General features: G+C 39.7%; 3 protein-coding genes across 9 annotated transcripts in view; 1 reads left to right on the top strand and 2 right to left on the bottom strand.

Annotated features, from left to right (window-relative positions):
* Window positions 1–22,898, top strand: part of LOC110046374 (small G protein signaling modulator 3-like) — a 60,290-nt gene that overhangs the window by 18,235 nt on the left and 19,157 nt on the right. For all 7 annotated transcript variants that reach the window (XM_089290033.1, XM_089290032.1, XM_089290035.1 and 4 more), the window contains exons 7-23: window positions 1,581–1,637; window positions 2,025–2,159; window positions 2,839–2,955; window positions 3,776–3,916; window positions 4,878–4,961; window positions 5,344–5,439; window positions 6,247–6,378; window positions 7,004–7,058; window positions 7,497–7,544; window positions 7,951–8,021; window positions 8,381–8,448; window positions 8,803–8,890; window positions 9,150–9,204; window positions 9,697–9,746; window positions 10,081–10,139; window positions 11,276–11,369; window positions 12,251–12,321. In XM_089290033.1, the coding sequence (XP_089146159.1) occupies window positions 1,581–1,637; window positions 2,025–2,159; window positions 2,839–2,955; window positions 3,776–3,916; window positions 4,878–4,961; window positions 5,344–5,439; window positions 6,247–6,378; window positions 7,004–7,058; window positions 7,497–7,544; window positions 7,951–8,021; window positions 8,381–8,448; window positions 8,803–8,890; window positions 9,150–9,204; window positions 9,697–9,746; window positions 10,081–10,139; window positions 11,276–11,369; window positions 12,251–12,321 (1,421 nt within the window). The remainder of the gene's footprint in view (window positions 1–1,580; window positions 1,638–2,024; window positions 2,160–2,838; window positions 2,956–3,775; window positions 3,917–4,877; window positions 4,962–5,343; window positions 5,440–6,246; window positions 6,379–7,003; window positions 7,059–7,496; window positions 7,545–7,950; window positions 8,022–8,380; window positions 8,449–8,802; window positions 8,891–9,149; window positions 9,205–9,696; window positions 9,747–10,080; window positions 10,140–11,275; window positions 11,370–12,250; window positions 12,322–22,898) is intronic.
* Window positions 15,511–17,118, bottom strand: LOC149112245 (uncharacterized). The gene has a single exon (XM_089290039.1). The coding sequence runs from the start codon at window positions 17,116–17,118 to the stop codon at window positions 15,511–15,513; it is 1,608 nt and encodes a 535-aa protein (XP_089146165.1).
* LOC149112244 (uncharacterized) lies at window positions 19,782–22,091 on the bottom strand. Its single transcript, XM_089290036.1, has one exon. It carries the CDS (start codon window positions 21,801–21,803, stop codon window positions 20,184–20,186), a length of 1,620 nt encoding a protein of 539 aa, XP_089146162.1. The 5' UTR covers window positions 21,804–22,091; the 3' UTR covers window positions 19,782–20,183.

Raw genomic sequence — 22,898 nt, 5'->3', positions numbered from 1 at the left:
CTGGGACATTCTCGGCTCCTCTTCCCCTGTGGGTTCCATCTCAGTGCCTGCTTGGTGACATTGCAGTTAGTTTTCCTGAGGGTGTGCCCAATCCAACCCCACTTTCGCCTTCTTATCTGGACGTTGATCCTTTCCTGCTCAGTTGTTGTCCATAGTTCTTCATTTGTCATGACCTCTGGCCAGTGGATGCCCATTATGGATCTCAGGCATTTGTTGACAAAGGTCTGCAGTTTGGTAGAATTTGCTTTTGTTACTATCCACATTTCAGAGCCGTAAAGAAGGACCGACTTTATGTTGGTATTAAATATCCGTAGTTTGGTCTTTCTGGAAATCACTTTTGATCTCCAAACAGGTGTCGAGATGGCGAATGCAGTTCTTGCCTTTCCAATCCTCACTCGTATGTCCCCCTGATCAGATCCACCGTCCTTGCTGATGATACTTCTAAGGTATGTAAAGTCCTCCACCTCGTCGATTTCATCCCCATCTTATTCTATCATGTCTGTATTCCTGGTGTTAACCCTCATCACCTTCGTCTTGGATTGCTGATCGTAAGGCCCGTCTGCATTGAGATTTTTGCCAGTCTTGTTAGCTCAGATTGCATGCTCCTGTGGTTATGTGAGAGAAGGGCGATGTCGTCAGCGAAGTCCAGATCTTCTAGCCGGGCCGCGAGTGTCCACTGTATGCCATCCTGATGTTTATCTGTTGTCCTCCGCATTATCCAGTCGATGACAAGCAGGAACAAGAAGGGCGACAGCAAGCAACCGTGGCGCACTCCAGTGAGCATCTCAAACAGTTCTGAAAGAACTCCATTGTGGATGACTCTACAGGTACACTTCTCATAGGTCTTCTGTATAAGAGTGATGTATTTCTCTGGGAAGCCATAGTGGCATAGCAGCTTCCACAACACTTCCCTATCAACGCTGTCGAATGCCTTCTCATAGTCCACAAAGGTCGCATAAACAGGAGAGTTCCATTCTAACGACTGCTCCAAGATGATTCTCAGGGTGGCAATTTGATCTGCACATGACCTATCTTTCCTGAACCCAGCCTGTTCTTCCCTCAACCATTCATCCACCTCTACTTTCAACCTCTCCAGAATTATCCTATTCAGTACTTTTCCCGCCATTGACAGCAGCATGATGCCTCTCCAGTTCTTACATTCCTTCAGATCTCCCTTCTTTGGAAGTTTAATTAGGTAGCCTTCTTTCCAATCGTCTGGTATCTCGTTCATTTCCCAGATCTTGCCAAACAGCTCATACAGCATCTTGGTCAAGGTGTTTAAATCTGCCTTGATGGCTTCTGATGGTATGCCATCAGGAACAGCTGCTTTTCCATTTTTCAGTTGTCTGATGGCTCTCTTGATCTCTGCTTTACTTGGCTCATTCTCGCTGACCTGCAAAGGTGTGTCGGCTGGTTGTATGTCGGGCATCTCGCTTGGCAGAGGTCTATTGGAGGTCTATTGTCCTTGTCACATGCATTATAATTTTGTTTCTGTTATTTTACTTGCAAGTTCTACCAAATGTATTTTAACTCTCTAGTAATCTGCTAATTGTGCTTGTATACCTTTTATTGTTATACAGCAAATTGTCCGAGCAAGTGCTGATGAGAATTCTTTGACAGCCAAGCAAATTGAAAAGGTAAATGAAATTATTGTATTTATTTTTCAAAATTGCTGTCGCTGCATCAATATTTACTCTCTCAACTAAGCTGAAGATGTTTGAAATTGAAGTTTTTAAAGGAATCTGAGCCAAAGTTTACATGTAAATTAAATTCTCACCTCCCTATTTCAAGTTTGTTCATGTTGTAATCCAATTTTTTCTATTGAAGTTTCCTTGTGAATCAGTTAAGGTTGTTATCACTTCCTAATGGGTTGTTGTCATTTGTTGGAGGTTGTTGATATACAAGATTATGTACAGGTTTTTTCTGTTAGTGATATTTAACATATTGATTGACATGACCCTGAGAGCTGTTGCTAAAGTCTAAAACTTTATTGAAACCATAAACCAGTAATTGTGTCTCTGCAGGATCTGTTGCGGACAATGCCCAACAACGCATGTTTCTCATCACCAACAAGCACAGGATTGTTACGACTCAGAAGGATTCTTAGGTCACTGGCTTGGCTGTACACAGACATTGGTTACTGTCAAGGAATGGGCATGGTAAGAGAGGGCCACCATCACCTACATGCAGATTGACAGTCAAGATGTGGAAGTTGGGGGGGGGGGGGGGGCACTGGAAATTGTATCTGACAGCCTCAAATCTCTTGTATTGTTCACACAAGGAGAGTTGTTGGAGGGATGTGCAGATGCCCTATCTGATTACATGCATGTACATCCATTTGCCCTGAGCAGATCAGCCAAGGGAACAATGTCGTAGAATGTTGTGTTCAATTGGCCATTTTACTGTTGTGTGCTTAGTTACCTGGCCTATGAATGCAGGCAAGGCTGGAGGTGACCTTGCTTTGATACAGACCTCTCTTCTTTTCTCATTTGAATATCAACTAGCTAGCATGAGAACAACATGATTTACACAACAAAAACAGTGAGGTCTTTATCAAAACAAGGTCACCTCCAGCCTCACTGCTATTCAAAGGCCAGGTCACTGAACAGACAACTGTAAAATGGTCTAATTAGTCAACTCAAGTTGAACAAATTTGTTTCAAAATTGAATATGTTAGGTTTCTGGACAAAATGTTTCTGGCATCCCTTGTCTTTATTTGTTCTCAAACATATTCATCAACGTGAACTATTTTATCAGAGAACTTGCATGTGATTATGGATTTTACATGTTTATTTAGTAGTTTTGTACTAACTATGAGTTACCTCATTTTGGCCCTAGATTGTGGCATCCTTGTTACTCTTTGTAGAGGAAGAGGATGCCTTTTGGTTGATGTGCACTATTGTGGAGGACCTTGTTCCTACATCTTATTATTCAAGTACTTTGATTGGTGTCCAGGTTGGTAGAGAAAATGATCTAATGTCAGTTGAAATGGAACATAGTTGACACTGATCATCCAAGATTGCTAAATCAATTAGCGCAAAGTGAAAGCAGTGTTCACTTTAAGCACTATTGTTGTTTATTTTATTACATAACTAATGTGTATGCTTCATCCATGAAATGACATGTGAATTTTATGTGTAGTAAGAATTCATACAAACAATTAGCTCATCACCATTAGATGGGTGTGGGGAACGTACCTGAAAGCTTGGAGGAAGCTGCAAACGAGCACGGAAGGTTGCCATGACATCTGTGAGAGTCAGCCACCAGGCACCGTCACACTGAATTTCTGAGTGGAAAATTAAAAACTGAGCAAGAACACTGGGTATCATGTGGTGTTTACTCACAATGTGTTCTATGTACCTGTAGGCTATAGCACCCTGTACAACACCTTACACGGGAGGCGCGGTGGCCTCATGGTTAGTGCACTCGTCTCCGGATCGAGCAGTCCGGGTTCGAGCCCTGGCCGGGGACATTGTGTTGTGTTCTTGGGCAAGACACTTTACTCTCACAGTGCCTCTCTCCACCCAGGTGTATAAATGGGCACCGGCGAACTTAATGCCGGGGGTAACCCTGCGATGGACTAGCATCCCATCCAGGGGGGAGTAGAAATACTCCTAGTCGCTTCATGCGGCAGAAACCGGGATAAGCTCCGGCCTGATGGGCCACTTGGCTCACATGCAGACTTTACCTTTACCTTTACAACACCTTACAGCTGCAAGGATAATTTCTTCACTCAATAGCTAAGCTCTAATTTTATTTTCATTGAAATGTTTAGGCTGATCAGAGAGTGCTGCGACAACTGATAGTGAGTTATCTTCCACCAATGGATGAGCAGTTAAAAGAACATGACATAGAGTTGTCGTTGATAACCCTTCACTGGTTCTTGACAGCATTTGCTAGTGTTGTACACACAAAGGTAAGATGACAACAGTAAGAAACTAGAAGTGGACTATTTCGTGGACACAGTGATGTTTGCATCATAAAACCGACAACGGAAGGTGTACAAGGAAGTTAATGTACAGTACAAGTAACTAGTGAATTCATACATTTGCGGAGTTGTTCTACATGTATTTTACCTCACATCCTTTATCAAGCTTTCAATAGCCACTGTATTAATTTTTTTTAAGCATCTCTCAGTAGCGAGAAGGGTTAGGAGGTAGAAAGGCTTATTTGACATCTGAAGCCAAGCTGTAGAATCAAGGTGCCCCTGTACAAATTCCCCTGCCACCCTGTACCCACTCTGAGGGAGACTGCTGGCCAGCAATCTTGTTTCGCATTTAACTTAGCCTAAATTACATTTAGCCGTATTGAATAATATTGACATCACCTCCAAAACTGTGTGGAAACTCTGAGTGTCAAAATTTACTTCCAAAGCCCTGGAAAACTCATTCAGAAATCTTTTTTTCCTTTGCCTACTCCTGGAATACTCCTGCAATGTTGCAATGATATTAAAAACAGGTGAATGAAATTATTGTCATTTTTGTTTTCCTCAAACACGTCAAGCTAATTACAGTGGAACCCCGTTAATACGGACACCAAAGGGACATGATAAAGTGTCCGCATTATCCGGGTGTCCGTATTAAGCGAGCTAATTTAAAAGAAAATATATGAGCTTTTTAGTTGTCGGGACAAAGAAAACTGTCTGTTATAAGCGGGTGTCCGTATTAAGCGGGTGTCCGTAGAGCGGGGTTTCACTGTACTTGGAAAGTATTAGTGAATCTGTAATAAATTTATGCACACCATGATTATTCCAAGTTCCAAGTTTTGAAAGTTATATGTTTGTACCATGGAAAACTCCTGCATTGCCATTGTCTTTTGTAAATAAAGATTCAACTCCTACTGAGTCGACATAATTTTATGTATTTTCAATTTTATAGATCCTTTTAAGAATTTGGGACATCTTCTTTTATGAGGGTTCAGTGACTTTGTTCAGAATGACACTTGGTATGCTGAAAATGAAGGTATGTAAACCTTGACTTTAATTTGTATACGTTAATAACTACGTGTCATCTACTATTTTTACATGCAATAGTCATAGTGAGTTGTGAATCCCATAGAAGTCTGATTTTTTTTTTTAATTGCCATACACTATATATGGGGGAATCTTTTGTACATTATAATTTGACGCCATAAGCCTTCCTTCGCTCACACTAAGTGGAAATTCTGTACAATAAAGATCTGTTACAATGAACAGTTTATCACTTACAGTAATTATACATGTAAGTTATGATTTTATCGAGCAATGAAATAAGAGAAAGTCTGAAAGGAGATTTACATGTAGTTTTTCTCCTGGTGGCTCAATATTTCAATTATTTTTCAATTTACTTAATGATATTTTTGCAGGAAGATGTGATTTTAAAGTTGGATAATTCAGCACAGATCTTTAACACCCTGTCAGATATTCCTGGTGATGTCACTGATGCAGATCAATTGTTGGAGGTACATGTAGGGTGCTATGTACAATGCAGTAATTATGTTCTGAAACAAGAACCCTCATTTTAAAGCAGACCAAAGCATTCATTGAGGAAAAGGTGCATGCTCTGAGTTCATTTACCTCAGCCTTTATAGCTCCCCACTGGACTAAGAAGTACAGATAGAACGCAGTTAAGAACCTCTTCAAGACACTGGCCATAATTACCAGTAATGTTGTTATGGAACTGTACCTTCTAAAGCCAAGATCTGGTCACTCAGAGAAACTCGCAAATAGATGTCTCTGTTTCAGTTTGAGCATGTCACATCCTTGAACTTCAAGAAGGATGTTTAGGGTTGAAAGGCAAAATTCTTTACTTAAGAAACACAAAATGTAGATTCCATGTTGCTGGGCATCTGTTCAGTAAATAGATCACAGATGATGTCAAAATGTGGTAAGAACAAGAAGTGGTGCATGAGCTGGTTGGCGATTGTGTCACTGATTTTGGAATCTATCTGTGTTATAAAAATCAAAAAACAGAAAGGAATGTTAATGTCATCTAATTCTATGCATCTGTCCTCCAGTAGATCCTAAGTAAGAACCAATCAAAATGCAAGAATAATTTGAATCATTATATACTGATGATGTAGACCATGTACATGTGGGGTCTCCAGTTGGGTAAATTAGAATAGCATCCAATTACACATTGCACAGTTCTATAAAATGGTTAAGTGTAAGTCACCAGTGTGGCATTGCAGATATTAACCATCAATTTCATGTGTGAAGGATACCAAAAGAATGATTCCTAGTGACGGTTCTTTGTCTTGAATTTTCAGGCTGCAAACAAAGCATCTGCCTCGCTTACTGATGTGATACTAGAGACTCATAGAAAGAAGCACATGGCTTTCCTCATGGCAGACCTTGGAGTTTTGGTGGACAGAGATTCCAGAAAACAAATAACAAGAGATGTAAGGAAGTGTTGGTATTGCTAGTGGCAGAAAGTAAAGCTGAATTCTAAAGACAGTGAACAATACCAACTTTAAATGCAATGTCAGCCAGTAGTGGTTTCAATTCACTGAGTAGAGAGGAAATTTTTGTGCATACCATGTGATGATTGGTTTACGTTTTTGTTTTTTTTTTCTCCGAAATAATGCAGTAGGAAAACGATTTCCATCATGCTTGCTCTCACTGGTTAGAACACAGCATGTAATGTCATGAATTTATTTTCAATCAGCTGTGGAGTTCATGAGATTTAAAGTGCTGTACCATATAGTACATGTATATGTGTTTGTGAGCACCTCAGCATTCTCCCCTGTTGATGTTGATTTTAATGAGTCGTTTTTGACAACACTGGAGAATAATAGACAGAGATGATGGTACATGTAAAATCTGAGTAAGTTTTAGTTATGCCCGGCATTCCAGTAGTTCTGAACAACAGACATTGCGAGATTTGCTCACACACCTTCTTTGGCTTAAGATTCCTCTTGCATTACTCTGATCAGATGTAGTGTAACATAAATGTACAGTGTTCTTCTAAAGTTACGTAGGACTTAACTAAATCCTGAATGAACATGTTTTTTCTCTGCTATACAGCGACTTCAAAAAAGAACAATAACTCCACCAAGAACATTCTTCAGTCTACTCTTTGGTGAGCACATGACTTTATTTAGCGGATGAAATACTTACTTTTGCTCATAAGGCCCCGTTGGGGGTTTCTGTAATCATTTATCACCTGGGCTTTTACGGGATGGGTTTAGTGACTCTATGTCAATCTATCAACCTGTAGGGCCAGGGCTGGCTTTTGTCAAGCCTCTCTTCTTTCACCAATCCAGTTTGGTTGTACAAAGACAGAAAGTTAGAAAGTATACTGGCTGGCTATTGAATCTGGGTAAAATTTCAATACATCTATAGGGAGCAACTCCTTCCTTTTACCTAATGATTGTAAAAGGCAATCTTATATGGCCAATCACAAATATTTCAATTGACCATTCAGAAGTCAAAAATAAGAACATCTAGCGGAAACGAAGCTGGGAAAACGTGAACAAGCCATGTCACTATCAAACAATGTTCCTTTTTTTCTCTTCAGGAAAAGGTGGCATTTCCTTGCATAAGGCTAAAAACATCCGACAGACAGGTGGGTAACAATATCTCCATCTTGTGACGAAATTTTATTCATCAAAGAGCCATTAGTCATGCAAACAGAACAAGTACATTGGAGAAGACAACTAAGTCAACTGTGACTTGGTACTAGTGGACTGACGCTAAACACGGCAGCTGCATTGAATAACAGTACAATTTGCGTTAAAACGATCCACTGCAAGAGCATAGTGTGGTCACTATAAGCAACCACTAACTTCGACTTAAAGTTAAACGAATGGGTAAAAGAATATTGCTCAGATAGCCACTTCCTTGCGGAAAAGTGGCATACAGTGTTTGTGATATAATTGGTGTTTATCAGTCATCTGAAGTCATAATTGTTAATATAATAAATAATATCGGAACCACTTGTTTATTCTTGAGTACATTACTATTTTTTTCAGAACTGGTGGCCGATTTAAGGGAAGCAATTCTTCAAATAGCCCGACATTTTGACGCTGTGGATCCTAAGAAGGTGGGACTAGAGTAGACATACCCTTTGAGGGAGTTCAGTCACGGTATTTTAAACTATTTTGGTCAGGTACAAAATTACCTTTAAATTGAAGAAACCTGAAAATACTAGTTCATAAAGACAGAAAAACACCAAAAAGATGATAATAAACCTTAAAAGAACAAGGATGGTTAAGTATGGAGAAAATTAACACAGATTACGAAAGAGACACTTGAAAACATTAGGCTAAGTTTACAAGATGCGCAAACCGTAACGTAGAGTTAGTCGCTCTTAGCTATTTCTCACCGCGTAAGGCTTTTATCGTGCGTCAATAAGTTGATCGAGGAGAATAGTGTTTTACGATTGTTTCTCATTGCCTTTAGGGTCTGGAAGTTGACTATTCAATGGAAAGTCATGCAAGAGACCATGAAAGGTTTATCAACGTAGCCAGGTACGCTGTAAAAACCATTGCCTCGTGAAGTCATTTGTTGAGAGAGTCATTTCTGATAAGATAAGTATTTTAGTGGACTTGAACTAGTACTGAACACAAAGTGCAAATACTGCAATCTGATTGGCTGAACCTGTTGTGCAGTGTAGGATGTCGTCTACAAAATGACGAGGTTTTCTCATTTCTCAGAACTTTCGGAGCAAGATTTAGAAGTTCTCTGGATAATCCAATTCCCGAGAAGACTAAAAGAAGGACATTCACCGTTACAAACAAGATTATTCAATGAAACGATATCCCAAGTTTTCAATAGTCAGTGCGCATCACAGTCGACACCTCTGTTTTGTGCTTGGTCCACAGGAATCGTCGGAGACGAGCTAAGGCTCTGTTGGACTTTGAGAGACATGATGACGATGAACTTGGATTTCGGAAAAATGACATTGTTACGGTATGTTGTGTTGCTGCTGATGTAGCCTCGTTCTTCGCAATGGTTTCGTTACAAGGTTGCGAGCACAGAACCTCCTAGGCTATTTAGGAACGTTTTTCACTCGTCAAGGACTGAGTCTTTCAGCCAACATTGAGTGACAAACTAAAAGGCTCAGGGTCCCGCTTTTGAATTAAGCTACGGAAATCCAGGCGTACTTTTCGACCAGTAACAGCTAGTGCACCGCATTACTCTCAGAGTTAACAACTTATTTTTATCGCAGATAATTTCGCAAAAGGACGAGCACTGTTGGGTTGGTGAACTTAATGGTTTGAGAGGTAAGATGCAAGGGTATGAAGAATTTTCATTTTTTTTTTTATGGGAAATACCTCCAGTCAAAGGTATTTGGCGCGAACCAATGGGAGTAAACGAAGGCGTTGTTGGTGGCCATAGGGATGTATTTGTATCCTTTAGGGCCAAGTCAAGAAGCATTGATAACTTACAGGAGGTAAGAAAACAAAACAGTAAGTAAGAAACAACCAAAACCAAAACCAAAAACAAACAAACAACAAACGAACAAAGCAAACAGCCAAAAAAACAGGCAAACTGAAACGAAGCAATTGTAATGACATTTAACTGTTATATTGATGCAAATTTCTCAATAACCATTCAGAACACGCGTTTAAAGCTTGCAGTAGAAAGCGCAGGAAACATTGTTTGATTTTGCACTTGCTGACATAAAACAAGATTTTTCTAATTAGATAGTAGACTGTTGTCGAATTGTGTTTGTGGTTTAGATGTTCTTTTTACCTCAACTCCTTTAATTCCAGGTTGGTTCCCTGCCAAATTTGTTGAGATTCTGGATGAAAGAAGTAAAGAGGTAGGTTGTTTTCTTACGGGTGCACCGAGACAACATTTACATAATAGAAACAGATTCGTGACGTCATTCGTTTAGTAATCGGCAAATCTTCGTAGATTTCACCGAACAGTTTCTGAACGTTGTCTTATTACTGCTTTTCGATATCTCTGTCATAATCCGCGATCTTGGTTTTATCTACACGAGATTCTCATTTTGGCCGAAAAGTACCTGTTACCTCTAATGAACAGCGCTAGACGCTTTCACGTGTTCTTTTATTTCATATTGTATGAGCTCAAATCCTCAGCTTTTAAGCATGGTTTCGTCCTAAGGGTTGTTCTTTTTTCTTTGTCCGTAGTATTCCACCGCCGGAGATGATTCTGTGTCGGAAACTGTGACAGATCTTGTCAGAGGCGGGTAAGTAAGGGCCAGTTCAATGGAACATTTTTGCATGAATGTCGGGAAGCCAAAACTAAAGAAACGACAAACACAAATCAGAACTCACAATGCCGAGTGGTATTATTAGGTAGTAATAGTTTGGCGATGCTTGATTGAGGTTCGCGGTGTTTCAGCAAGAAGGAAACAGAAAGCATGAATACACGTGTTTGTGCTGTATCCTTCTATCACGCTGAAACACCTTGAGGTTCAATCAAGCAACAGTAAACCACCATTACCCATAATACCTTTCGACATTGCCGTGTGCGTCGTTACGCTTTGGTAGGACAACCTTTCTCGAAACGGCTGTTTATTTTCAGAAATTCCTTCTTATTGGTGGAAGTAATTGTCAACTGATTACCATTATTTAGTTGAATAACGCAATAATATCCGTATCGAGTGTAACATTTCAGACAAAATCTCCTTACTTTTAGAGTATTTACAAACACCCTCCCTATAGAGCGCGAGTTAGAAAAGGAAACTTAGTTAATTTCTCTTAAAGTTTTCCCTGTAGAGGTTTACCAGTATGGGTACTGTTAAAATAAGGCTTATTTTTTGGTTGTCAATTTTTGGATTAAGGCCATTGCCATGGCAATATCTCATCTAATGACAGGCAGATCTATTCCTCATTTTGGCCTAAACTCCTTAATGTTTATACTTTCCATCGGTGAAATTTTTTCATACTTCGCCACATCATGGAAATGATACTGCCTGACATTTTGAATTAGTAAAAATTCAAGGTTGTTCAGACGGTTTTTTCCAATATTCTGTAATTTGTCATTCTTCTAAATATATCAGATTAGCTCTGACAGATTTTAACAAGAGTACGGCATTTCAAACAAATTGTACGTGGTTACAACTGAGCCAATTTTTAAAAAAATTCACCGAAGGAAACGCAAGGAAATTCACTGTCAGTTTTACTTTTTGTGCTCATGTTGACGTCATAAAAATCGTAAAACACTGGCGTTTTCCTCTGAACGCGCGCAGATTACTTGAGCTTTCGTCCTATGCGCGCGTGCAATCATAAAACTATAGGAAGCCACCTTAACAGTAAAGACTGAGATAATCAGGTTCTTCATTTTACTTACCTTTTTTTGTTACATTGATCCACATTGAAGGTTGTGCCCGGCCCTGAAGTCGATATTCCTACACGGCATGAGAAAACCATCCATTTTAGGAGGTCCTTGTCATCCTTGGCTCTTTATGGAAGAGGTGAGCAAGGCTTGACTCCCCAGGGGCCTCCCATGTAAAAAGGACGGGGGTGTTCGTCGTACCTCGTAGGGGTTAAAAAATTTGGTAGCTCTTAGGGTGTTCAGCCTCAAACGATCCACAGCAGGAGCTTCTGCGGTACTTTTTACGGTGTTGAGCCGAAAAAATATGACAGGAGATAATGTGTTGTTTTAGAATCGGTACCTCCTAGGAGTGAAAAACACGTCAAGCCACGCCCACAAAACAGGATCGTGGTACCTCATAGGGGTTCTTTTCAAAATTTTAGACGAGCACCCCGGTCCTTTTAATACTGGAGTCCCCCCCCCCCCCCTCCCCGGGGTTGACTGTTCTCTCCTTCTCCTTCAACCTGTGAGGAAAAAGTGCTGTCTTGCTCAGTAGTCTCCTTACTGAATTCCATACATTTCTTTCAATGTCAGTTCAGAAAATTTGTTGTTACATCGAGACAATATGCTCTAGTTGACAAATTTCTATATTTTCGTCACTTGCTTGGTTGATAATGTATCGATACTATAACAAGAAATAAGATTTTAATCACTCTTGGAAATCAAAGGTTAGGCCAATCCCCAGTGACGGTGTCGAGGGGTATACGGTTTTAAAAATTGCCCAACCACAAACTGTGCTTGTACTGCAGACTCCCCCCGGGCAGTTCATCGTAGAGTTACACCCCCCTATCACCAACGTAAGGCTTTTTTCGATTCCGGGAAATAACTTGAGAAATAATAAATAATAAATCAAGATTATAAGAAAATGAACGATTAAACATCGACTAAATTGCCAACAAATTGCACTCAATATATGTGACTTCACATTGGGAAAAACGTTAATTAACTCCAGTCAATTTACTATTCCTCTTTTATGTCCAGGCAAGTCAACGTGAAGTGGACCGGGATTTTCAGTCAGTTTACTCTCGACTGGTGCTGTGTAAGACGTTTAGGTAAGTCAATAACGCTTTGAATACTGCTTTACAGTTTGTTGTTGTTGTTGTTGTTTTTCAAATGTTGTTGTTTTTATATTGGTCAATGCGCTTAGCTGCACCTTGCTAGTTCACAGGCATGCCACTTAAACTGAAAGAAACAAATATATCAACTAAACATGACAGGCTTTAAATTCCCAACTCGCGGGAGGCAGACAAGTTGGCCTTTTACAAGCATGACCGAGGAGTTGAACTAGGGTCTACCGAGAAATAACTCCGGCTAAGTGGTAAGAGCGGAACTTGAACCCGCAATTTCCGGATTAAAGTCCGGCGCGCTAACATCTCGGCCACGCTGCCTTCAGACAGAACAAGAAGTGGCGTTTTGAAACTTGCGCAAGCACTCCTGCGAACACGTTTGAGAAGTTAAGTTGCTTAGCAGCACAGGTGCAGAAAACTGCGACTTCAGTCAATTCGATCAGTAGCCAGGTGGACAGTCCCGGATATAACCACTCTTTTGCTGTAAACTTAGACCTTTTACTTCAGCGATCACCTTAATTTAGCATTTTGTTCTTTATAAAAGCGTAAGGAGCATTCAACATGAGCAAAAACTATACACAGGGGAAAGGGCCTGTTATTCTTAAGGCTTGTTTGCGCATCACTTAAACGGTTATGTGCCATGCCCGTCACAAAAACGTTTCCGCTTGTCGTTATAGCTAATAGCACTGTATTTACAATCGCTACTAGGATGTCTTTTCCCTCCGTCTTCGGCAAACAGTCATGACAATTAAGCTTTATAACCCAGATATATGGTCATTACGAATACTATACCGTTGATGGTAGAGGTTAGTAGTGAAATTGATGCTGCAGTGTACATTAATTAAGAAATTTACGGAGAGTGGATGGTCTGGGACGCTTCCAAGCCATTGCTCTATCTTCATCTCGTAGATCTTCCTTTGTTTTTCACTGTGGAACACACGCTTATAACCCTTATATCAAGATGGCTAGACCGTCCGCGTGATAGTCTAAGTTTGTGGCCTCTCTGTCGCCGTATTCCTGGTAAATAAGCTCGTCAACTGGAAGATAATTCCATTCTCTACCCGTGCTTTGCGGAGGATCGTGGCCAAAAGACTCTGCCGTGTATTCAGGTTCTTGTGGGTTGTAGTGCTCTGTGACTCCTCGTGTAAAACTGAACACGATATGACCAATTCAAACAGCTCTATTAGTGTACTGCTACTCATTTCAATTTAAAAACCAATGCGAATGGTTAAAATGGAGCGACCTTTTGGAATTTAAATGTATGGCCGACTTGGCTAAGTGGAAGAAGTAACTGAAAGGGTGCTGGTGATGTTTGTACCGTGGTGTACGCAAGATTTGTGGATGTGAAAATACTCCTGTGTTTTTTAACCTAATAACTGCTTAAAGCAATCCTCGTCGTCGTGCGCTTTTTAAGCACTATCGTAAAATTCATTTGCTTTATCGTGAGGTCATTGGTGACTCCGCCTGGTTCGGTTCTAATAAAGTCACACTTAAAACGTGGAGCCATTCCAAACTTATAATAATTTTCATAGTTCCTGTCGATTATCTGACAATCAAATGTAATTTTGATAGAGATTATATTCTTGGGTACTAGGTCAGACAGGTCAAGGTTATTCTTGGAAAGTGAGGAACGGCTATGCTCTTCCTCTAGAAATTTAATTCTTTGATTTAAACGCATGACTCAAGTCTTGTCTTTTTAGGAAGGCCTTTTTGGTAAATTAGTTTTATAGTATTTTTAGTCAATTAGTTTAATTTCGTGTGTAAATATCTGATCGAACTGAAGGTTGTTTCAACTTTTGAATGCCTTCTGTTGTTACGTTTAGTGAAACACCGACATGGCGTAATGTATAGTGTAATCCAGGTTACTGTGTTAGAAATTTTAATCGAATTTAAGGACATAGCTGTAAGTTTGATGTCTTCCAAGATTTTATCAACTTAATAAATGTAGATGTAAATGTAGATGTTTAGTGAAACAACAAGGATTGTTTTATTGTTGTTTAGTGAATTTGTAATGGAATTGTAGGTATTGCTATAATCGGATTGTCAACTGTCGAAACATGCTAAACATCGTAAATCAATTGTTATCTATGCAAATAAGGAGGATTTTTTTGATGTAGGAAGTAAGTTAATTGAAACAGTTACTATATCTCTTTTCTACTTCCCTTTTTGTGTAATTACTAAGGGGCTGTTTAGATTAAAAGATAAGTGGCAACCTGACTCGTAAGAACACTTCTGCTTTCTGTTTTAATTTATTTATACGTTGTCATACACTAAAAGTGACAAATACTTGGTTCGTGGCAAGTTTGACGCGGCGTTTCGTCTCGGCTAAGAGACTCTTCAGAGACCTTTCAGAATTAAAACAGCAAACTCGTTGAGCATCGCGCTCAAAGTCCCGTTCACGAATTCAGTATGTTAGCAGTCTGGCCGTCTATCGCAGCAGGATTCCCAACCGCAAATTCACGAGTTCATTTCTACAATAAATGTGACAAATACTTGAGAAAAAATAGTTCATGTACGTTCCGTTTCTAGGCTTCGAAAGTTATGGTTTTTTATCAAGAACTCCGGTCATGTAAAATAAATGTCTCTCTTAATCACTCACGTTTTCGACCCCCTCGCGACTGAGCTATTTTTCCCGATAACTTGGTTATACGGAAGAAATTACAGACTGGTCACGTGTACCGTATTTTCTTTCAAAAACAGCAACAAACAGAAAAATAGACAAACAGATGGCAACTGACGACGCTGGCAACGAAATTGATTCAAGAAATGTTTAATTTAAAGATATTTACTGTTGACCAGGTTTATTTGTAGTTTTTTTTTTATATACTTTTGCGGAAATTTCGTGGTCAAAGTTTGTTATTTGTTTGATTACTGGAGCGCTGTTTGAGAAAGTTCCAAAACTGTATCAATTGTTTCTTATTTAGTGTCCATGTATCAGTGGGCTCGGCTTCCACCGTTCACTTGAGTCTTGAGTCTGCTTTTCTCCCCGACAGCGCGCGGGCTATTTTTCTGGAACAGCGGTTGGTAATCGAGCCTAATGCGTCAGCAGTTATTCACCATGTAAAGTCTGATTGGCTAAGCCAGTTTGCCGACTTAACTGCGTCGTCCAGTCCTCCCTGACTCTCTCTGTCAGATTTGTACTTGGTCGGCATACCAAGTACGGTTTGTCTCTTCCTAAGAAAACGGCATTTTGCATGCCTGGTTTGAGGTCTCATGAAATCTTCCTCTGATAACGTTGAAAAGGTTTCCACTAGTCCAGAAAGCTATTGGCACTGCATTTACAACTGCTACCAAGATATGTCTTTTCCATCTTCTTCGCCAAACAGCCATGACAGCCATATTTTGATAGCGAGTCTCGATCGCCAGAGAGACGCTTGTGAGAAACCACTCGATCCCCAGCTGAACTGAAGTGTAAATAGCAAAAGACTGCAGCAACCTTAACAGGGAATCGTTTTCCAAGTATATATATTGATACAAGTGCAAAAATCCATTCACAGACATTACAGCGGTTGATTCAGACAACATGCTCATGATAGCGATATCAGCCATTAGTCTCTCCCGGCGAGGAGTGCGAAAACTTCCCCAAGGAGCTGACTTCCTTTTCCAAATCACATGAGAAATGTGATCAATCACAACCATGGTACTTCGTTCTACGACTTCTGCCGCGCCGTGAATTATTCCAAGAATGGCGATGGATTGTAAACTTTCAAGGTCTGCTTGTAAAACCCGGAACATAACCGCTGACATGTAATACAACGGCGCTAGCAAGACATAGGAGTATCCCGGATGAGTAATGTTCCATAACCGCTGAACACAAATTCGCGAGATGACTTTAAGTGCAACTCCAATGAGAGGAGAGTAAATTGCGATTAACAGTTTACCTTCTTTGTCTTTTTGGTTATACGCTGGGTAAATGAAAATGACGATTATAAAAGCTACAATGCAGGTAAAACATTGTGGAACTGTCATTTTAGAAATCAGAGATGCCATTTTCACCCCTCGGAAGTTAAATGACACTGTGACAAGATAGCTCTGTAAAGAGATATTGACAATAAAGAAAGTGTAAAGCGGAACTTTATATAAAGCAGACATGTGGTAAAATGGTTTTCCTGCGGCCTGCAGATTAACTCGATAAAGTGCATCCAAACTAAAGATAACACAAGCAACAAGGATGAGTTTTGTTTTAAGCCCTTTCAACTGATACGGGCGGAAGAGGAATAATAGATTTATAAATACGCAGGCGTAAAACAAAGCGCAAGCAATTACATCTGAAATTGTTATTGTCCATTGCACTCGAATGGGAATTGATTTCAGTGGTAAATAACGACAGTTAAATAAAGTTTTATAACCCAGATATATGGTCATCACGAATACTATACCAATTATGGTAGCAGTTAGTAGAGAAATCAATGCTCCTATACACAATGATTTAGAGACTGTACGGAAAGCGGATGGTCGGAGTCGCTTCCAAGCCATTGCTAAATCTTCATCTTGCTGATGTTGTTGTGTTTCTTCGTTTCCTTCTGTTGAGCAAGCGTTTATAACCTTAATATTAAGATGGCTAGACGCTATATAGCTTGTGACGTTTCTGTCGCTGTATTCTTGGTAAATAAGCTCATCAACAGGATGATAGTACCATTCTCGACCTGTGCTTTGTAGAGGATCGTAGCCAAAAGACTCTGCCGTGTATTCAGGTTCTTGTGGGTTGTAGTGCTCTGTTACTCCTCGTGTCAAACTGAACACGATATGACCGAACAACGCTATCAGTGTACTGCTACTCATTTCAGTTTGGAAGGCAATGCGAATGGTTAAAACGGAACGACCTTTTGAAGTTTAATTGTATGGCACTTGACTAAGTGGAAGAAACAACTGAAAGGGTGCTGTTAATGTCCGAAATTTGAAGGCTTCAACTATTTTTGTACCTGCTTTACTTAGAAACAGCAATTTCCGCGTGGTTCGTGAGTGAATATTTTGAAATTCGTGCAATTTCTGCATGCGAAAGTGCTGGTGTGTTTTTTTTAAAATCTAATTACTGCTTATAGCCATTCTCGTTTTGGTGCGCTCTTTATGCTCTCTCGGCATAGTCAATCGAACCCAGTCGAACTTAATCCGTGGATTGAGTTGGATTGAGTCGAGGAAGTGGACCAAATCGAACATCGAACTTTGTGTGAGTTCGATTCCGAACCTATCGAACTCAATCAATTAGATTGTGCTCGATTGGGTTCGGCAACCGAACTCAATCGAACTCAATCCAATGGAAATTTGCGTTCGATTGTGTTCGGTGAGTAAATTCGCTTGAACAAAGATTATGTTACATTGTCTCGAAAACCCAAAAAAAAACCGTGTTATAATGAAGTAACTCGAGCCTCGAAATACGTGTTGTTGGTTTTCAACAGCAGTTTTGCAAAAAATTAAGAGTTCAGAAATCAAATATTCGATTTAGTTTGATTGTCCAATATTTTTGCTTGAGTTCGATTTGGTTCGATTGCCGAACGCAATCGAAGTCAATCCATGAATTGGGTTCGATTGTGTTCGGTTGAAACACAGTTCGATTGGGTTCGATTGACTATGCCGGGATGTTCTATGGTAAAATTCTTTTGTTTTATCTTGAGATAATTTGATACAGCGTCTTGTTCGGTTCTCATAAAGTCACTCGTTTTCTAGAAATTTGAACTATTCCAAACTAATGATAATTTTTATAGATCCTCTCGATTATCTGACAATCAAATGTAATTTTGGCAGAGATTATATTCTTGGATACTAGGTCAGGGTTATTCTTGGAAATTGCAGAATGCTCATTCTTTAGAATTCAATCCTGTGATTCTCTTAATCAATTTAAGCGCATACTTAAGTCTTGTATTTTTAGGAGGGCCTTCTTAGTAAATTAGTTTTATTATTTTTAGTTAATTAGTTTAATTTCCTGTGTAAAACAACCAGGAAACAACAAGGATTGTTTTATTGTTGTTTAGTGAATTTCTAATAGAATTGTAGGTATTGCTATAATCGGATTGCCAAAGGTCGAAGCATGCTAAACATCGTAGATCAGTTATCAATGGAGATAATGAGGATTCTTGCTGATCCAGGTTTAAGAGGTTACGCTGTGTCACTCGTTATAATCCATCAAATATCCTCGCTCGCGCGCGATTGGCGTAAAGGCGTCACCTGACGGAATATGCCCCAGCTAAAACTGGGGAATATCCGAGTGATATTCCCCAATTTTCAAAACTGCGTGTGCTGCGCGAAATATTTGAAGGATAATAAATGCATCAGCCTCCATTTGGCAGAAAACATGTTCGGATATTTATCCTTGGACATTATCTGTTCCCCAAAGCTCACAGTTTCCCTCCAGCTATGTTTCAGAAAACTGTTGTCATCCTGGAACAGATAATGTCCGTGGACAAATATTTTAGGATATCATCGCGCCAAATGGGGGATATTGTTTATATATATCCCTTTTCTACTTCCGTTTTCTGTAGTTCCTAAGCGGCTGATTAAATCAAAAGATCGTAAGAACACTTGTACTTTCAATTTTAATATTTTTTATATACGTGTTCATGCTCGTCTGGTTTGGAAAGTGACATAATTATGTGGTTTATCAAGATCAAGCGTCATGTCACTGAAAATAAAATGTCTCTCGTAAGCAACTACCTTGGTAACTTGGTTAGACGGAAGAAATGGGCTACTTTCGATATACCGATATTCTACGTGGCTCCAAGGCTTTCGGGTCAAAATTGCAGATTTTTGAAGTTTCTTTCGTCTCAATTCCCAAAAGAGACTTGGATACAAAAGAAACACCACCAAATATAGAAGTTTGTCCTGAAAGCCTCGGGACCATGTGAGAATATTGCAAGTGAATATATGAGAGATCATATATTAGTACTGCGGAGAAAGATATGAAGAGATGATTGATCATCGCAGTTATAGAAATTAAAGCCTGAAAAAACTTCAGGTCTGAACGGGATTCGAACCCATCAAATCCCGTTCAGGCCTTAATTTTTTTCAGGCTTTAATTTCACAACTGCTTAAGTTGTGTGTATAACTGCGATGATCAATGATGTCTTCATGTCAGAATATTGTTTTACCTCACTTGCTACTAATCTCGCAATCTGATTGGCTAATTTGTCGTTGTCGATAAGAGTCCAGAGAACGCTGCTCGCGTCAATATGTCACGCTCTGAAGAAAACATTTTCTTTGACGTTGATATTGTGGTATAAAACAAATTGAATGTGGTTTAGAGTTGTCTGTACTCTTATCGACAACGATATGCGTCACCACAGTGGTCAAAGTTTGTTGTTGACCCACTCGGCTGTGCCTACAGACAACGCGAAACCACATTCGATTGTTAAATGTATCGCACGAGACCTATGCTAGACTGGTCACTTGTACCGTGTTTTCTTTCAATAACATAGACAAACAGACGGAAATTGACGACGCTGGCAACGAAATTGATTCAAGAAATGTTTAATTTAAAGATATTTACTGTTGACCAGGTTTATTTGTTGTTTTTTATAACAATTTTGCCGAAATTTCGTGTTCAAAGTTTATTATTTGTTTGATTACTGGAGCGCTGTTTGAGAAATTTCCAAAACTGTATCAATTGATTCTTATGTAGTGTCCATGTGTCTGTGGGCTCGGCTTCCGCCGCTCACTCGAGTTTTCTCCCCGACAGTTCACGGGCTCTTTTCTCGAACAGCGGTTCGTAAACCAGCCTAATGAGTCAGCGGTTGTTCACCGTGTAAACTCTGATTGGCTAAGCCAATTAGCCGACTTTAATGCGTCCAGTTCTACTTGACTCTCTCTGTCAGATTTGTACTTGGTCTGCACACTAAGGCAGGGTTTGTCTCTTCCTATGAAAATGGCATTTTGCACGGGCGGTTTGAGGTCTCATGAAATCTTCCTCTGATAACGTTAAAAAGGTTTCCACCAGTCCAGAGAGCAACTGGCACTGCATTTACCACCGCTACCAAGATATGTCTTTTCCATCTTCTTTGCCAAACAGCCATGACAGCCATATTCTGATAGCGAGTCTCGATCGCCAGAGAGACGCTAGTGAAAAACCACTCAATCACCAGTTGAACTGAAGTGTAAATAGCAAAAGACTGCAGCAACCTTAACAGGGAATCGTTTTCCAAGTATATATATTGATACAAGTACAAAAATCCGTTAACAGACATTACAGCGGTTGATTCAGACAAGATGCTCATGATAGCGATATCAGCCATTAGTCTCTCCCGGCGAGGAGTACGAAAACTTCCCCAGGGAGCTGACTTCCTTTTCCAAATCACATGACAAATGTGATCAATTACAACCATGGTACTTCGTTCTACGACTTCTGCCGCACCGTGAATTATTCCAAGAATGGCGATGGATTGTAAACTTTCAAGGTCTGCTTGTAAAACCCGGAACATGACCGCTGACACATAATACAACGGCGCTAGCAAGACATACGAGTATCCCGGATGAGTAATGTTCCATAACCGCTGAACACAAATTCGCGAGATGACTTTAAGTGCAACTCCAATGAGAGGAGAGTAAATTGCGATTAACAGTTTACCTTCTTTGTCTTTTTGGTTATACGCTGGGTAAATGAAAATGACGATTATAAAAGCTACAATGAAGGTAAAACATTGTGGAACTGTCATTTTAGAAATCAGAGATGCCATTTTCACTCCTCGGAAGTTAAATGACACTGTGACAAGATAGCTCTGTAAAGAGATATTGACAATAAAGAAAGTGTAAAGCGGAACTTTATATAAAGCAGACATGTGGTAAAATGGTTTTCCTGCGGCCTGCAGAACAACTCGATAAAGTGCATCCAAACTAAAGATAACACAACCAACAAGGATGAGTTTTGTTTTAAACCCTTTCAACTGATACGGGCGGAAGAGGAATAACAGATTTATAAATACGCAGGCGTAAAACAAAGCGCAAGCAATTACATCTGAAATGGTTATAGTCCATTGCACACGAATGGGAATTGATTTCAGTGGTAAATAACGACAGTTAAATAAAGTTTTATAACCCAGATATATGGTCATCACGAATACTATACCGATAATGGTAGCAGTTAGTAGAGAAATCAATGCTCCAATACACATTGATTGAGAAACTGTACGGAATGCGGATGGTCTGAGTCGCTTCCAAGCCATTGCTCTATCTTCATCTTGCTGATCTTCCTGTGTTTCTTCGTTTTCTTCTGTGGAGCACGCGTTTATGACCCTTATATGAAGATGGCTAGATGTCAGATAGTCCAAGCTTGTGGCTTCTTTGTCGTTATATTCTTGATAAATAAGCTCGTCAACAGGCAGATAATTCCATTCCCGACCTGTGCTTTGTAGAGGATCGTAGCCAAAAGACTCTGCCGTGAATTCAGGTTCTTCTGGGTTGTAGTGCTCTGTGACTTCTCGTGTCAATCTGAACACAATATTACCCAAAACCTCCATCAGTGTACTGCTGCTCATTTTCATTCGAGTTGGGTCGTGGTCAACGCAGTGATTTCAACACTGTTTGGAGAGAGTGTTCAGCTTTATATTGAGTTTAAGCTTATACGCCAAATATTGTGTGGTTTCTACTCATCTCCGGAAACCTTCTTGATGCACGCGCATGTAGTGTTGTCTTGACCTATGTCAGCGCGGAGTAGATTTCAGTTCAGCTGAAAGTTGTTTATCACTTTGTTCCTGGTAGGGATCAATTTTAGTGAACATTTTAAAACGAAGAGTAACGATGTAATCGTTACATGACGTTTGGACGGCTTTATTTCATCATGGTTGAATATGAAACTGAAAAAATTAACCTTAGTGACATGGTTGCAATATACCATACTTCCCTTTCTTAGTACAATACCAGCGTCACTATTTTAGTAAAAATAGCGTAGCTATTTTTTTTTTTTAGCTAGGGCATTTAATTCCTGTTTTCTTTGCAAATCTGCTGACCAGTGCATATAACCGGCCCATTTCAGAATTTGGCGATTTGCCGTCGGATTGAAGCCAACAGTGAAAATAATGAAGGTTGCTTGTAAGGTTGATGTATTTTGTTCGTGTGATGTTGCGGTTCTTGGGTCTCGCATTGAGGTCACTAACAAGAAATTCTGCATCTAAATTTGCTATTTTCGATTTAACTACTTTCCGTTCAACGGATATAGGTTCAGGGATGCCGAAGGCTAAAGCTAAAACGACGAATGAAAAAAGTAGTCGCAAGCAACCTCGGAACAATCTTCAAGCTGAACTACACTGTAATCTTGGGTTTATTACATCGAGCCACTTCTAATCTTAAGCTTTTTTCAGAAATTGTCTGGTACTATTTCCCTCATAACTTTCGTTATCCTCGATCAATGCAAGGAGCACTTCCTGTTTAAAATGTCGGCCTGATGTTTATTTTTTATCAGATACTGAATACATTTCGTTGCACTTTAAATAGGACACGACCGTTTGTGTTTCTTCTTTAAGGGGCCCAAGTTAGCCACACCTTTGTTTTTGTTTACATGTGAGAGTTTGGCTATTATATTTTATTCGGAGCAAGTCGAAACGATTGAAATCACTGTGAAACTACTAAAGACAATTAAA

The sequence above is a fragment of the Orbicella faveolata genome, unplaced genomic scaffold (genome assembly GCF_042242905.1).
Source record: "Orbicella faveolata isolate gen_17 unplaced genomic scaffold, um_ofav_v1 contig_2, whole genome shotgun sequence".
In the NCBI taxonomy this organism is placed as follows: Eukaryota; Metazoa; Cnidaria; class Anthozoa; order Scleractinia; family Merulinidae; genus Orbicella; species Orbicella faveolata.
This window is presented reverse-complemented; position numbering and strand designations above follow the sequence as displayed.

What these genes read in the sequence shown, in the direction of transcription:
- LOC149112245 (XM_089290039.1), bottom strand. Translation starts at nt 17,118, where the DNA reads ATGAGTAGCAGTACACTGATAGCGTTGTTCGGTCATATCGTGTTCAGT.
- LOC149112244 (XM_089290036.1), bottom strand. Translation starts at nt 21,803, where the DNA reads ATGAAAATGAGCAGCAGTACACTGATGGAGGTTTTGGGTAATATTGTG.